General features: G+C 53.1%; 1 protein-coding gene across 1 annotated transcript in view; it reads right to left on the bottom strand.

The window, feature by feature from the left end:
* Positions 1 to 14,813, bottom strand: part of LOC140403849 (guanylyl cyclase C-like) — a 154,467-nt gene that overhangs the window by 62,835 nt on the left and 76,819 nt on the right. Inside the window, exons 13-14 of the mRNA XM_072492042.1 lie at positions 11,088 to 11,150; positions 8,356 to 8,427 (exon numbers count right to left, since the gene is read on the bottom strand). Of these exons, the coding sequence (XP_072348143.1) occupies positions 8,356 to 8,427; positions 11,088 to 11,150 (135 nt within the window). The remainder of the gene's footprint in view (positions 1 to 8,355; positions 8,428 to 11,087; positions 11,151 to 14,813) is intronic.

Below are 14,813 nucleotides of genomic sequence, written 5' to 3' on the forward strand. Positions count from 1 at the left end.
TGTTTAGAATTTTGCAGCGAGCTGATTGATAATAACAGAATGATACAGCAGGGGCTTTTCACAGTAACTTCATTTGAAGCCTACTTGTGACAATAAGCGATTTTAATTTCATTTCATTTCACAGAAAGGAGGCCATTCTCTCCATCCGGGCCCTCTCTTTCCATTTATTCCAGTCTTCTTTCCCCGTGGGAACAAACTTTTACCCTTCAAGCATTTACCGAATCCCCTTCAGAAAACGATTACTGAATCCACTTCCATCACCCGTTCAGACAGATCACAACACTGAGTTAAAAAACATGACTCTACGCCTTGGAGTATCACAAGGGCAGGATCCTGGTGGCTTTTATTGACTTTCCCTGCTATCTTTCAAAGGCTTGTTTGTTGCACTCAGACCTTCCGACAGCAACATGAATTTACATCGCGCCTTTAATGTAATAAAATCAGAGACTCCCTACAGTGCAGAAGGATGCCATTGAGTCAGCACTGGCCCTCTGAAGGAGCACCTTAACTAGGCCCCCCCCCCCCTCCTAACCCCATAACTCCAATTAACCTTTTAGACAGTAAGGGGTAATTTATAAAAGCAAATTACTGCGGATGCTGGAATGGAGTAATTTATCACGGCCAATCCACCGAACCTGCACATCTTTGGACTGTGGGGGGAAACCGGAGCACCCGGAGGAAACCCACGCACACACGGGGATAATGTGTGATGCACGATCAATCACTACTGAAGCGAGATTGTAGTCCAGGCTTTAATGAACAAGTAGTTACCGCAGCAGCTCCGGTACAGAATGACTGCTGTGGGTGAAACACAGACTCTTATGCTCCGCCTGCTGGGCGGAACCAGCAGGCAGGTTCTACCACTCGTACTACAGTAAAAGGTACATCCCACCTAGGTACCGCGATACCCCTAATATAGCCTACCACATTGTGCAAACTCCACACAGTCGCCCGGGGTCGGAATCGAACCCGGGTCCCTGGCACTGTGAGGCAGCAGTGCTAACGACCGTGCCTCCCAAGGTGCGCCATAAATGATGGTGTGAAGGGCGTAATGGGAGTTACTCTGGGTTCTTACGTGTTCATTTTTCTTCAGTTACAAAATGCGCGATTTATCGTGCAACTGGGTTTCGAGTCCAATGTTTTCTGCTCTTGATTAAATTAGGAGCTCCTACCTGCTGTCATTGTAAGTCTTGGGGCGCAAAGGGGAAGCTTCCCTGCCCTAGTTGGAAGCTCTGGGTTTTGAGTCCCACTCCAGGGGCGGGATTCACCGACCCCCCGCTGAGCCGGAGAATCGCCGGGGGGCAGCGTGTATCCCGCCCCCGCTGGCTGCCGAATTCTCCGGCGCCGGCATTTTGGCGGGGGCGGGAATCGCGCCCCGCTGGTCGGCGGGCGCTGTCAGCGGCCCCCCGGCGATTCTCCGGCCTGCGATGGGCCGAGCGGCCGCCCGTTTTAGGCCGGTCCCGCCGGCGTGAATTAAACCTGGTACTTACCGGCGGGACCTGGCTCTGCGGGTGGCCTCCAGGGTCGTCGGGGGGGGGGGGGGGCGCGCGGGGGGATCTGGCCCCTGGGGGGTGCCCCCACGGTGGGCTGGCCCGCGATCGGGGCCCACCGATCCGCGGCGGGTCTGTGCCGCGGGGGCGCTCTTTCCCTCCGCACCGGTTATTATGGACCTCTGCCATGGCCGTTGCGGAGACTAACCCCCCCCCCCCCCCGCGCATTCACAGGGATGACGCCAGCACACGCTGGCGCTCCCGCGCATGCGGCAACTCGTGCCGGCTGGCGGAGGCCCTTCGGCACCGGTTAGCGTGGCACCAAGCCCCTTCCGCGCAGGTTGGCGCGGCGCCAACCCCGCCGGTGCCGGCCTAGCCCCTGACGGTGCGGAGGATTCCGCACCTTCCGGGCGGCCCGACGCTGGAGTGGTTCACTCCGCTCCTCGGCGCCGGCACCGCCCACCCCGCCGGGTAGGGGAGAATCCCGCCCCAGGACCCGGTGTCCAAGGAAAATGTGTTCATAATACGACCGAACACATTGAGATTCTTCCAACAAAACGTCAATGACAGGTGGTAGGAACAGGAGATATTCCTGGTCAGCCATAGGATGGACAAGAATGTCGGAGCCTCGACCATCCATACCTGAGATTACAACATGCCTGGAAAAGTATCTATTTCCGCAGTAACTCGGACTACCTGAGCGAACTGGAACACCTACAACCTGACCTCTCACACCTGAACCTTCAGTTAATTACATAAACTAAGGTCAAGGATAAACAGGTGGGGGACACTCATTATTTGCGCACATATAAAAGCAGACTTATTGATATTAGGGTGATGAGTAGTGTGAGGATCTATACATTCAGAATCGTAGAATCCCTACAGTGCAGAAGGCTATTCAGCCCATTGAGTCTGCACTGATCCTCTGAAAGGCCCACTCTCCTACCCTATCCCCATAACCTCACCTCACCTGCACATCCCTGGACACTAAGGGGCAATTTATCATGAGCAATCCACCTACACCTTTGGACTGCGGGGGGAAACCGGAGCACCCGGAGGAAACCCGCGCAGACACAAGGAGAACGTGCAGACTCCGCACGTTCTGGATTCGAACCCAGATATCTGGCGCCGTGAGGCAGCAGTGCTAACCACTGTGCCGCCACGTTTGTCATGTTTCACTTTGCGAATAAACCTAGCCTGAGCAAAGTTTGACCTCTGGTCTCCTCTTTCACCAAATAGCAACGTGAATTGTAACACATTCGTTGTGAAGTTCCCATTTGCTGCTCGAAGGTACAGTGCGAAAAACAGGCCATTCTGCCCAGCTGGTCACTGCAAGAATTTCTGCCTCACACAAACTTCCTCCCACCTCCCTTTACCTCACGCTATCTCTCTCTGTCCTTTGGGTCTGGGGGATTGGGCCTGGGACAAGTGCTCTTTCAGTGGGACGGTTTCGGCCTGATGTGCCGAATGGCCTCCTTCTGCACTCTAAGGATTCTATGATTCTGCTAACGCTGTGAGAGGTTGGAATAATAGAACAACTTACGCAAGTTAACTGTGTGAACAGCTGATGGAGCTGCTTATAGACCTGACTTTTCCTGTGAGTTGGTGAAGTTTTAAAATTGGAAAGCACTGAATTGCACAAAGTAATCGGCCTGCTTTAGATTAATTTTAAGCAGCATTATTTTGATGGACACCCATGGTAATGGTTAACTCCATTTAGCCCGCCGACGTTGTTGTCCGTGTTGGGGGTGGATAATGATAGTTGGTATGGACTGGACTACATTGCGCTGTGGCTCACTGACTCACACCTGAGCTACAATGTTGTGGGTTCAAGACCCATTCCAGAGACACTGCATTCGATTGGGTTTGTTTATTGTCACGTGTACCGAGCTACAGAGAAAAGTATTTTTCTGTGAGCAGCTCAACAGATCATTAAGTACATGGGAAGAAAAGGGAATAAAAGAAAATACACAATAGGGCAACACAACATATACAATGTAACTACATAAACACCGGCATCGGATGAAGCATGCAGGGTGTAGTGTTAATGAGGTCAGTCCATAAGAGGGTCGTTTAGGAGTCTGGTGACAGTGGGGAAGAAGCTGTTTTTGAGTCTGTTCATGTGCGTGTTCTCAGACTTCTGTATCTCCTGCCCGATGGAAGAAGTTGGAAGAGTGAGTAAGCCGGGTGGGAGGGGTCTTTGATTATACTGCCCGCTTTCCCCAGGCAGCGGGAGGTGTAGACGGAGTCAACGGATGGGAGGCAGGTTCGTGTGATGGACTGGGCGGTGTTCACGACTCTCTGAAGTTTCGTGCGGTCCTGGGCCGAGCAGTTGCCGTACCAGGCTGTGATGCAGCCCGATAGGATGAGCAGAAGATCGACGTTGACACTCCAGTCCAGTTTGGAGGGAGCACTGCCATGACAGGATGAGATATTAAACCGTGACCTCATCCGCCCTTTCGGACAGATGTAGATGATCGCATGGCGCTAATTCGCAGAATCACGGCGTAGGAGGCCATTCAGCCCATCGCGTCTGCACCGGCCATCCACATGTGTCAATCCCCTGCTTTTCCCCGTAACTCTGCACATTGTTTCCATTCAAATAATCATCCAACGCCCTCTTGAATGCCTCGATTGAACCTGCCTCCACCACACCTCCGGCAAGTGCATTCCGGACCCAAGCAGCTCACTGTATGAAAAGGTACCTTCGTCAATCGCATTTGCTTCTTTGATGAAGAGTTCCCCCTGGTGCCCTGGTCAATATTCATCCCTCAACAGGCTTGTGAGCAACGTTAGAGTAAAAGGGACAGTTGCAACATGGACATGAAATTGGCTCAGTGACAAGAAAGAGAGAGTAGTGGTGAATGGTTGTTTTTTTCAGTTTGGAGTAAGGCAGTTCCCCAGGGATCCGTTTTAGGACCCCTTGCTCTCCTTGATACTAATACAGGGCACACTTTCGAAATTTGTGGTTAATATGAAACTCGGCAGCATTGTGACCCGTGAGGAGGAGGGCGTTGAACTTCAAAAGGACACAGATGGCACGGAGGCAGTGGATTAGCACTGCTGCCTCACAGCGGCAGGGGCCCGGGTTCGATTCCAGCTCTCGGGTGACTCTCTGTGTGCAGTTTGCATGTTCTCCCCGTGTCTGTGTGTGTTTCCTCTGGGTGCTCCGGTTTCCTCCCACAAGTCCAACGGTGTGCAGGTTAGGTAGATTGGCCGTGCTATATTTGCCCCTTCGTATCCAAAGGTTAGGAAGGTTTACAGGGATAGGGCGGGGAAGTGGGCCTAGTCGGGGTGGAGGGTCGGTGCGGACTCAATGGGTTGATGGGCCTCCTTCGGCACTGTAATTCTATCATTCGAGACACGTTGATGGAATGGGCGGACAAGTGGCAGATGAAATTTAACGCAGAAAAGTGTGAGGTGATTCATTTTGGTCGGAAAAACACAGAAAGACAATCTAAAATAAAGGATATAATTTCAAAGGGGGTGCATGAGCAGAGGGACTTTGGTGTATATGTTGCCATGTGAGTGTCCCTTTAAGAAAGGTTTACTCTCTGATCATGTGACTTGTAGCACATGGGGCCGTGGCTGTCAGGTGAGAATGGGTTTCAGTTTCAGTTTGACTGCTTTGGACTCCAGGAGGAGAAAGAAGTGTTTTCCCTGTTATCATTTAAAAGCTGTTCCAGTAAAAAGCCCATGGGTAGTGGCTAACTGCCAAAAAACTTTAATGAAACAGTTGGCTCCCAGAAGGAGTTTGAATCTGCTGGCTGGAATGGGATCAGAATCTCAGGAAAAGGACCAGTCCCATTCAACTGAAAACACAGTGTGCTGGGCCACGCCTTGGAAAGAGGTTTTGGTTTAATTGGATTTTGTTACTGAATTGGAACAGCTAAGGGGGAATTCATTAAGTGTTATATACATAGATTACTGTAGCTATGTGGTGTGTCTTTATGTTTGTAATTGATAAAAATTCTTGCTGTGTTTTTATATATCTATATATATATATATATATATACATGTGTTGTAGCCATCTGGGATGGCCGCTTCCCGATTACAAAATGGACACTTTGCACAGATTGCAGGGAAAATAGACAATACTGAGAAAACAAGCAGGTTCAGAGCTTGTCTGTATATTGGAGCCACAGCTCCCAGACAAGACCAAAACTGTAGGAGCATTAGCATACTAATGGCCCATCTCCAGGAACAAAAGAGTAACATTTGAGTAACCGATACTAAGGCAGACACCCCGACGCCAGAGGAGACCGGAACAAAGCAGGCCAACGGCCACCTAGGACACGCCCAGCCATCAGGGCACCCACCCCTTTATTGGACGAGATCAATATGAATGATCAAGAAACGGCCCAATTGATTGGGGCCAAGTTCAAGGCCCGCCCAAAAGAGCGCAAAGCCCCTTTGGGTATAAGAAGGAGCCCCCAAGAGAGAGTCGCTCTCTTGGACCCGGCTCTCACCGAGGAGAGACCTGCCCAACAGCTGCACCAGAAACAAGTAAGTCCAAGGTCAGCGCTCGCTACCAGACAGACGACCGTAGCTGTTCCCCTTTACCAGTTCCACCCCAGCAGCCTCAGAATCGAACAACGGCCATTGTTCCTCTGACTGAGTGGGCACCCGAAGCGAAGTATAGGCTTTAGCAGTAGTGATAGTTTAGTCTGTAGTATTTGTGCATGAGTATATTTAACTGTGTGTGTGTGTAAGTAAATAAGCATTTGACTTTGAACCGACGAACTGGTGTATCGAGTCTTTGATCAGTATTCGGTTTGAACCTTGTGGCTGTATCGAAAGATACCTGGCGACTCTAGAGCAAACGTAATTAGAATTAAGGAAGGCGACCAGATTGACCGCCATATTCAGAGCTAACCAAAGAGAGCAACAGTGTGAACTATAATCTTAGAGTAAACCTTGTTTTAAATGTCTAGGAAGTCTGATGAATCGCACCTGCTGTGAAGGCTTTTGTGCTTATCCTAGGCAAATTCAACAGGTCAGGTGAACTTCATGGCCGGGATTCTCCCCTACCCGGCGGGGCGGGGGTCCCGGCGGGATGGCGTGGCGGGAACCACTCCAGCGTCGGGCCGCCCCAAAGGTGCAGATTTCTCCGCACCTTTTGGGGCCAAAACCTCACCTTGAGGGGCTAGGCCCCGCGCCGGAGTGGTTGGCGCGCCGCCGACTGGCGGGAAAGGCTTTTGGCGCCACGCCAGCCAAGGCCGAAAGGACTTCGCCGGCTGGCGGAAGTCCGCGCATGCGCGGGGGCGGGGTGTCTCTTGCGCGTCGGCCATGGTGAAGGCTGTGGCCGAGGTGGAGGGAAAAGAGTGCCCCCCACGGCGCAGGCCAGCCCGCGGATCGGTGGGACCTGATCGCGGGCCAGGCCACCGCGGGGGGCACCCCCTGGAGCCAGATCGCCCCGCGCCCCCCCAGAGCCCGCCCGCGCTGCCGGGTACCGCCGGTAAGAGAGGTGGTTTGATTCTCGCCAGCGGGACGGGCATTCCAGCAGCGGGACTTCGGCCCATCGCGGGCCGGAGAATCGCCGGGGGGGGGGCCATCGACCGGCGCGGCGCGATTCCCGCCCCCGCCGAATATCCGGTGCCGGAGAATTCGGCAACCGGCGGGGGCGGGATTCACGCCAGCCCCCGGCGATTCTCCGACCCGGCGGGGGGTCGGAGAATCTCGCCCCAGAATACACTTTGGGGTGTTGGAGCCCTGCCCCACGACAATGTGAATAAATCATTGAAGATGGTCGGACAGAGTAAGGGGCAGTTAATAAAGCAGAGAGCATCCTGGGTTTTAGAAATAGGGCCACGGATTAGAAAATCAAGGGCGTTGTTTTAAACTTGTTTAAAATACTGGTTTGGCCTTTGGGGGCAGCACGGTAGCATTGTGGATAGCACAATTGCTTCACAGCGCCGGGGTCCCAGGTTCGATTCCGGCTTGGGTCACTGTCTGTGCGGAGTCTGCACATCCTCCCCGTGTGAGCGTGGGTTTCCTCCGGGTGCTCCGGTTTCCTCCCACAGTCCAAAGATGTGCAGGTTAGGTGAATTGGCCATGATAAATTGCCCTTAGTGTCCAAAATTGCCCTTAAAGTGTTGGGTGGGGTTACTGGGTTATGGGGATCGGGTGGAGGTGTTGACCTTGGGTAGGGTGCTCTTTCCAAGAGCCGGTGCAGACTCGATGGGCCGAATGGCAGAAAAATACTTTTAACTGTACCTCGGTACACGTGACAACCAAATCCAATTCTATGATAATCTATGATGAAGTGAGGATTGCATTCAGGACTGGCAGCACACTATGGGAAGGATGTGAAAACAACGGGGAGAGGGCAGAAACGGTTCTTGAGAAAGGTCCCAGGGATCACGGAGGGGGGGGGGGGCGGATGAATCAAGAACCAGGGAGCTCAGATTTAAAGTGATTGACCGATGGAGCAAGGGAGGCAGGAGAGGAGACATCTTCGCACAGCGAGGAGTTAGGATCGGGAATGCACTGCCTGAGAGCGTGGTGGAGGCCGGGGCTTTCAAAAGGGAATTTGGATCACCACCTGAAAAGGAAGATGGGGAAGAGGGGGACAGGCATCTCCTCCGGCACTGACATCATTCCATGATGCTGTGAATCGCCATCACTGGTCATTAGCTCATTGCTGTCGGTGGGAGCTTGCTGTGGGCAAATTGACAGCTGCATTTCCATCGCTATAAGGCTGCCTACGATTGAAAAAGTATTGAAATTGGCTGCGAAATGCCTGGACACTTTGCGACAGGCGCCCTAGAAATACAAATCTTTCTTTTTTTTTCTTTCCGTGCGTTTGTTACGAGTGAAGCCCCAGTGCGCTGGGACCCGGGGTGAACGGCGGGGGGGGGGTTACCTTGTTGAGTTCGATCTTTTGCTTGACGGTGAAGTTGCCATCTTTGTGCTTCAGTTTCTTCAAGACAACAATCTGAAAGAGGAGAGAAAAGGAAATTCTATTTCGCTCCATGATCCTTCGTCAGCACGGATTTCAGGTTTGCAAGCCAGATGTTCTTGCGAGGAATGTCTTATTCCCATAACCAGGAAGCAGCCTGGAGCGTGCTGGCCCAGGTAGCAATAGGTTCACTACTTGAGAGTTGGGCAGTGGGCAGTGATATTGAGCACGTTTCATGGTATGAAATAGAATCCCTACTGTGCAGGAGGCCATTCAGCCCATTGAGTCTGCACTGACCCTTCACTGTACACGTGACTATAAACAAATCCAATCCAATCCAATTCTATGATAATCTATGATGAAGTGAGGATTGCATTCAGGACTGGCAGCACACTATAGGAAGGATGTGAAAACAACGGGGATTGGGCAGAAACGATTCTTGAGAAAGGTCCCAGGGATCACGGTGGGTGGGGGGGGGATGAATCAAGAACACAGGACGACTGTGGGGAGATGGGGAAGAGGGGGCACCATGGTAGCATTGTGGCTAGCACAATTGCTTCACAGCTCCAGGGTCCCAAGTTCGATTCCGACTTGGGTCACTGTCTGTGCGGAGTCTGCACATCCTCCCCGTGTGTGCGTGGGTTTCCTCCGGGTGCTCCGGTTTCCTCCCACAGTCCAAAGATGTGCAGGGTAGGTGGATTGGCCATGATAAATTGCCCTTAGTGTCCAAAATTGCCCTTAGTGTTGGGTGGGGTTACTGGGTTATGGGGATAGGGTGACGGTGTTGACCTTGGTTAGGGTGCTCTTTCCAAGAGCCGGTGCAGACTCGATGGGCTGAATGGCCTCCTTCTGCACTGTAAATTCTATGTTAATCTATGTTAAAAGAGCACACTATCCATAGCCACCCCGCCCTATCCCTGTAATGCCATGACCTAATCCGCACATCCCTGGACACTAAGGAGCAATTTCGGGACTGTGGGATGAAACCAGAGCACCCGGAGGAAACCCACGCAGACACGGGGAGAACGTGCAAACTCCACACAGTCACCCAAGACCGGAATTGAACCATGGGTCCCTGGTGCTGTGAGGCTAACCACTGCGCCACCGTATACTGTACGTGCTACTGTTGTCATTTTTGGATTGGGGTTAACAACAGCAATTTGTATTTATGTACCACCTTTAATGGAATAAAATGCCCCAAGGTGCTCCACAGGCTCTCGCCATTAGAGGAGGTGGCAGGGTAGCACAGTGGTTAGCACTGTGGCTTCACAGCTCCAGAGTCCCAGGTTCAATTCCCACTTGGGTCACTGTCTGTGAGGAGTCCGCACGTTCTCCCCGTGTCTGCGTGGGTTTCCTCCGGGTGCTCCGGTTTCCTCCCACAGTCCAAAGATGTGCAGCTTGCGTCTATTGGCCATGCTAAATTGCCCTCGGTGTCCAAAAAAGGTTGGGTGGGGTTACTGGGTTACGGGGCTAGGGTGGAGGTGTGGGCTTAAATAGGGTGCTCTTTCCAAGGGCCGGTGCAGACTCGATGGGCCGAATGCCCTCCTTCTGCACTGTAAATTGCACTGTGCGGAGTCTGCACTTTCTCCTCGTGGCTGCGTGGGTTTCCTCCGGGTGCTCCGGTTTCCTCCCACTGTCTAACGACGTGCAGGTTAGGTGGATTGGCCATGCTAAATTGCCCTTAGTGACTGGGTTAGGGGGATGGGGTGGAAGTGAGGGCTTAAGTGGGCCGGTGCAGACCCGATGGGCCGAATGGCCTCCTTCTGCACTGTATGTTCTATGTTCTAAATTCTATGAGATGGTGGCGCAGTGGTAATGTCACCCAGAGGCCCAGATTGCAGGTTTGGGGGGTACAGGTTCAAATCCACCCCATGGCCACTGGTGGATTTAAATCCAATTAATAAAAAACTGATCTGGACTTAAAAGCTAGCATCGGTGATGGTAACCATGAAAGCATTGCTGATTGATCGCAAAAAACCCCCATCTGATTCACTATTGTCCTTTTAGGGAAGGAAATCTGCCGTCCTTACCCGGTCTGGCCTACATGTGACTCCAGACCTACAGCGATGTGAAATGGCCGAGCGAGCCACTTGGTTCAAGGGTAATTAGGGACGGGCAACAAATGCTGGTCTAGCCAGCGACATCCATATCTCAGTGTGATAAAGCCAGGGGAGTCCAACGAGCTTCTTAAAAGTCCTTTATTTCAGCAACAGCATCATACACGCACAGGGCCCGGTTCCCTTTCACCGGGTCCTCATTCCTTTTTAGCTGGCTCTACAGCGGCCTGCCTTTTATGCTAGTGCTGGGTTAACTCCGTCCAATTGAACACGGGGAACAATCATCCCCAGGTGGATGAGTCCAGTGCCGGTTATTACACTCAGTGAAAGAATATATAAATAAAAAGTTGACAGAATTTTGACATCCAAAAGCTTACTCATGGAGGTAGGTTTTAAGGAGCATTTTCAAGGACGAGGTTAACATTAAAGGAAATATAGAGAGGTTTAGGGAGGGAATTCCAATGCTTCAGGCTTTGACTGCCAGTGGCACAGGCGGCAATGGCGAAGTGATGGAAATTGGAGGAGTGTCGATAATTTGGAGGATTGTAGGGCTGGAGAAGGTTACAGTGTGAGAAAGGACGAGGCCCTGGATGGATTTCAAAAACAGGGATGAGAATTTCAAAACCAAGCCTACAGTACCTTTTTGTCGTATTTTGCTCTCCTTAAAGGCACAAGGCTTTCTTTCCTCTTGTCCTCTTCAATCTGGAGATACAAGACAGTGTGGGTTAGTCACAGACACCGTGGAGAGAGTCTGCGTCTTTCTAACGTGCACCCTTCCTCTGTCTCCGGCCGAGGACGAGGCTTTTCCAGAGCATTGTCACCGAGGAGATGAAGCTCCCTTTTCACCTTTCTTCACAAGTTGAGAAGGAGGAGGCCATAGAATTTCTACAGTGCAGCAGGAGACCATTCGGCCCATCGAGTCGGCACCGACCCTCTGAAAGAGCACCTTACCTAGTCCCACTCCCCCACCCTATCCCTCTGGAGCCATCTGGGATGGCCACTTCCAGAATACAAAATGGATGTTTGCAAAGATTGCAGGGAACTATAGACAATGCTAAGAAAACAAGCAGGCACAGAGCCGGTACGTGTATTGGGACCGCAGCTCCCAGACTGATGTACGATCAATTGCACAGAGACTAAAGTTGGGGACAACTGTGGCTTTATTACAGTCAGATGCGTGGCCTCCGGCTGCAGCTGGCGAAATGGCAGGGCACTGCGCGCACCACGACCTTGGCGATGTCTGCTCTGATGCGGGCGAAAGCGTGTTGTGCCTCGGCCGCGAGGGGAAATTGGATGGAATGGATGAGTGGGCGGGCCTTGTCCGCATAGTTTGGGACCCACTGAGCGTAGTAGGAAAAGAACCCCAGGCAGCGTTTGAGGGCCTTGGGGCAGTGGGGGAGGGGAAGTTCCATGAGGGGGCGCATGCGGTCGGGGTCGGGCCCGAGAAGTCCGTTTTGGACTATATAGCCGAGAATGGCTAACCGGGTCGTGCTGAACACACACTTCTCTTTGTTCTCGGTCAGGTTGAGAAGAGTGGCGGTGCGGAGAAATTTATCGAGGTTGGCATCATGGTCCTGCTGGTCATGGCCGCAGATGGTGACATTATCTAAGTACGGAAAGGTGGCCCGCAAACCGTACTGGTCGACCATTCGGTCCATCTCTCTTTGGAAGACCGAGACCCCATTTGTGACACCGAAAGGGACCCTAAGGAAGTGGCAGAGGCGACCGTCCGCCTCGAAGGCCGTGTATGGCCGGTCCGACTTCCGGATGGGGAGCTGGTGGTAGGCGGATTTCAGGTCAATTGTTGAGAAGACCCAGTACTGCGCAATCTGATTGACCATATCAGATATGCGTGGGAGGGGGTACGCGCCGAGCTGCGTGTACCGGTTGATGGTCTGGCTGTAGTCCACGACCATCCTGTGTTTCTCCCCAGTTTTAACCACTGCCACTTGTGCTCTCCAGGGGCTGTTGCTGGCCTCGATAATACCCTCCTTAACCAGCCGCTGGACTTCGGCCCTGATGAAGGTCTTGTCCTGGGTGCTGTACCGTCTGCTCCTAGTGGCAACGGGCTTGCAATCCGCAGTTATATTAGCAAAAAGGGAGGGGGGGATCGACCTTGAGGGTCGCAAGGCCGCAAACGGTAAGGGGGGGGTAAGGGCCCACCGAATTTGAGGGTGAGACTCTGGAGGTTGCACTGGATGTCCAGGCCCAACAGGAGTGCAGCGCAGAGATTAGGAAGGACATAGAGGCGGAAGTTACTAAATTCTACGCCCTGGACCGTGAAGGTGACTGTACAAAAGCCTCGGATCGGGACGGAGTGGGATCCGGAGGCTAGGGAGATCCTTTGATTGGCAGGGTGGACCGCGAGGGAGCAGCGCCTTACCGTATATGGGTGAACGAAGCTTTCGGTGCTCCCGGAGTCCAGCAGGCACGAGGTCGCGTGGCCGTTGATTTTAACCGTCGTAGACGCGGTGGCCAGGTTGTGCGGGCGAGATTGATCTAGCATCATCGAAGCGAGCTGCGGGTAGCCATCGGATGGCGAGCGTGTGCGGTTCCGATGTCGGGATGTCCGGAGACCCTGTGGGGGACAAGATGGTGGCGCCCATGGTGCGCACATTGCAGGGTCGGGACAAGATGGCAGCGCCCATGGTGCGCACGTGGCCGAAGGGGGACAAGATGGCGGCTCCCATTGTGCATCTGGAGTGGGAGACGGGGCGATAGCGGGCGCGATCGCAGTGACTGCGGGGGCCTGGCACACAGCAGCGAAGTGGCCCTTTCTACTGCAGGCTTTACAAACTGCAGTGCGGGCCGGGCAGTGTTGGCGGGGGTACTTCTGCTGACCGCAGAAGTAGCAGCGGGGACCCCCGGGATGCGCGGATCGGCGTGCGGCGCAGGCGTATTGGGAAGGCAGGGCCCCGGCTGAGGAGATCGTCGGCGGGGTCCAGGAGGGGTAGGAAGGAGTAGAAGGGTGGGTAGCGCGGCGGGAGAGGTACGATTGTACGTTATGGGATGCAACCGTTATGGAGAGCGCCAAGGTTTTTGTCTCCGCCAGTTCGAGCATGGCCCCTTCCAGTAATCGTTCTCGGATGCGGTCCGACACAATTCCCGTCACGAAGGCTTCGCGCATGAGGAGATTCGCGTGTTCGGCCGCCGTGACGGCCTGACAGTCACAGTCCCGGACAAGTGGAATTAGGGCCTGCCAGAAGTCTTCGATGGACTCACCAGGTAGTTGCGAGCGGGTGGCGAGTACATGCCTGGCGAAGAGCGTGTTCACCTTCTGCGCGTAGTGTTCCTTGAGGAGTTCCATTGCTTTTGTGTAATTCGTGGCGTCCTGGATCAACGGGAACACGCTGGAGCTCAGTCTGGAGTACAGGACGTTTATCTTCTGAGCCGCCGTTGGCGCGGGGTCCGCCGCGTTGATGTAGGCCTCAAAACATGCTAGCCAGTGAGTAAAGTCTTTCCTGGCGTCGGGCGAGTGCGGATCCAGCTGCAGGCGATCGGGTTTGATTCGGATATCCATTCTGTGGAAAATCTGACTGTAATAAATTGATGCACGATCAATTGCACAGAGACTAAAGTTGGGGACAACTGTGGCTTTATTACAGTCAGATGCGTGGCCTCCTGCTGCAGCTGGCGAAATGGCAGGGCACTGGAGGTCATGTATATTTATACAGTTCTCCCTGGGCGGAGCCAGCCGGCAGGAGCTACCGGCGAACCTTACATCTCCTAATACAGTGGTTCACCACACAGACGAGACTGAAACTGTAGGTCTATTAACATATGGATGGCCCATCTCCGGGAACAAAGGGGAGATCCTCAAGTAACCCATCTGGCTCCAGACCTCGCGGCGCCAGTTCCCCAAACCGAAAGCACAAACAAAGCCAGGCCAACAGCCACCTTGGACTCGCCCAGCCATCAGGGCACCCACCCCTTTATTGGTCAAGATCAATACGAGCGATCAATTGATTGGGCCAAGTTCAAGGCCCGCCCAAAAGCGCGCGAAGCCCTTTCAGGTATAAGAAGAAGGTCCCAGGAGAGAATCTCTCTCTTGGAATCGGCTCTCAAAGCGGAGAGACCCGTCCACCAGCTACACCAAAAGCAAGTAAGTCCAAGGTCAACGCTCGCTCCCAGACGGACGGCCTTAGCTGTTCTCTTGTACCACTTCGACCCCAGCAGCCTCCGATCTGAACAACGGCCATTGTGCCTCTGACTGAGTGGGCGCCCGAAGCTAAGTATAGGCGTTAGCGTTAGAGATAGTTTAGTTTGTAGTATTTTGTGCATGAGTAGATATTACTGTGTGTGTAAATAAATAGTATTGACGTTGAACAACTAACTGGTGTATCGGCTCTTTGATCAGTATTCGGG

The sequence above is a fragment of the Scyliorhinus torazame genome, chromosome 29 (genome assembly GCF_047496885.1).
Source record: "Scyliorhinus torazame isolate Kashiwa2021f chromosome 29, sScyTor2.1, whole genome shotgun sequence".
In the NCBI taxonomy this organism is placed as follows: Eukaryota; Metazoa; Chordata; class Chondrichthyes; order Carcharhiniformes; family Scyliorhinidae; genus Scyliorhinus; species Scyliorhinus torazame.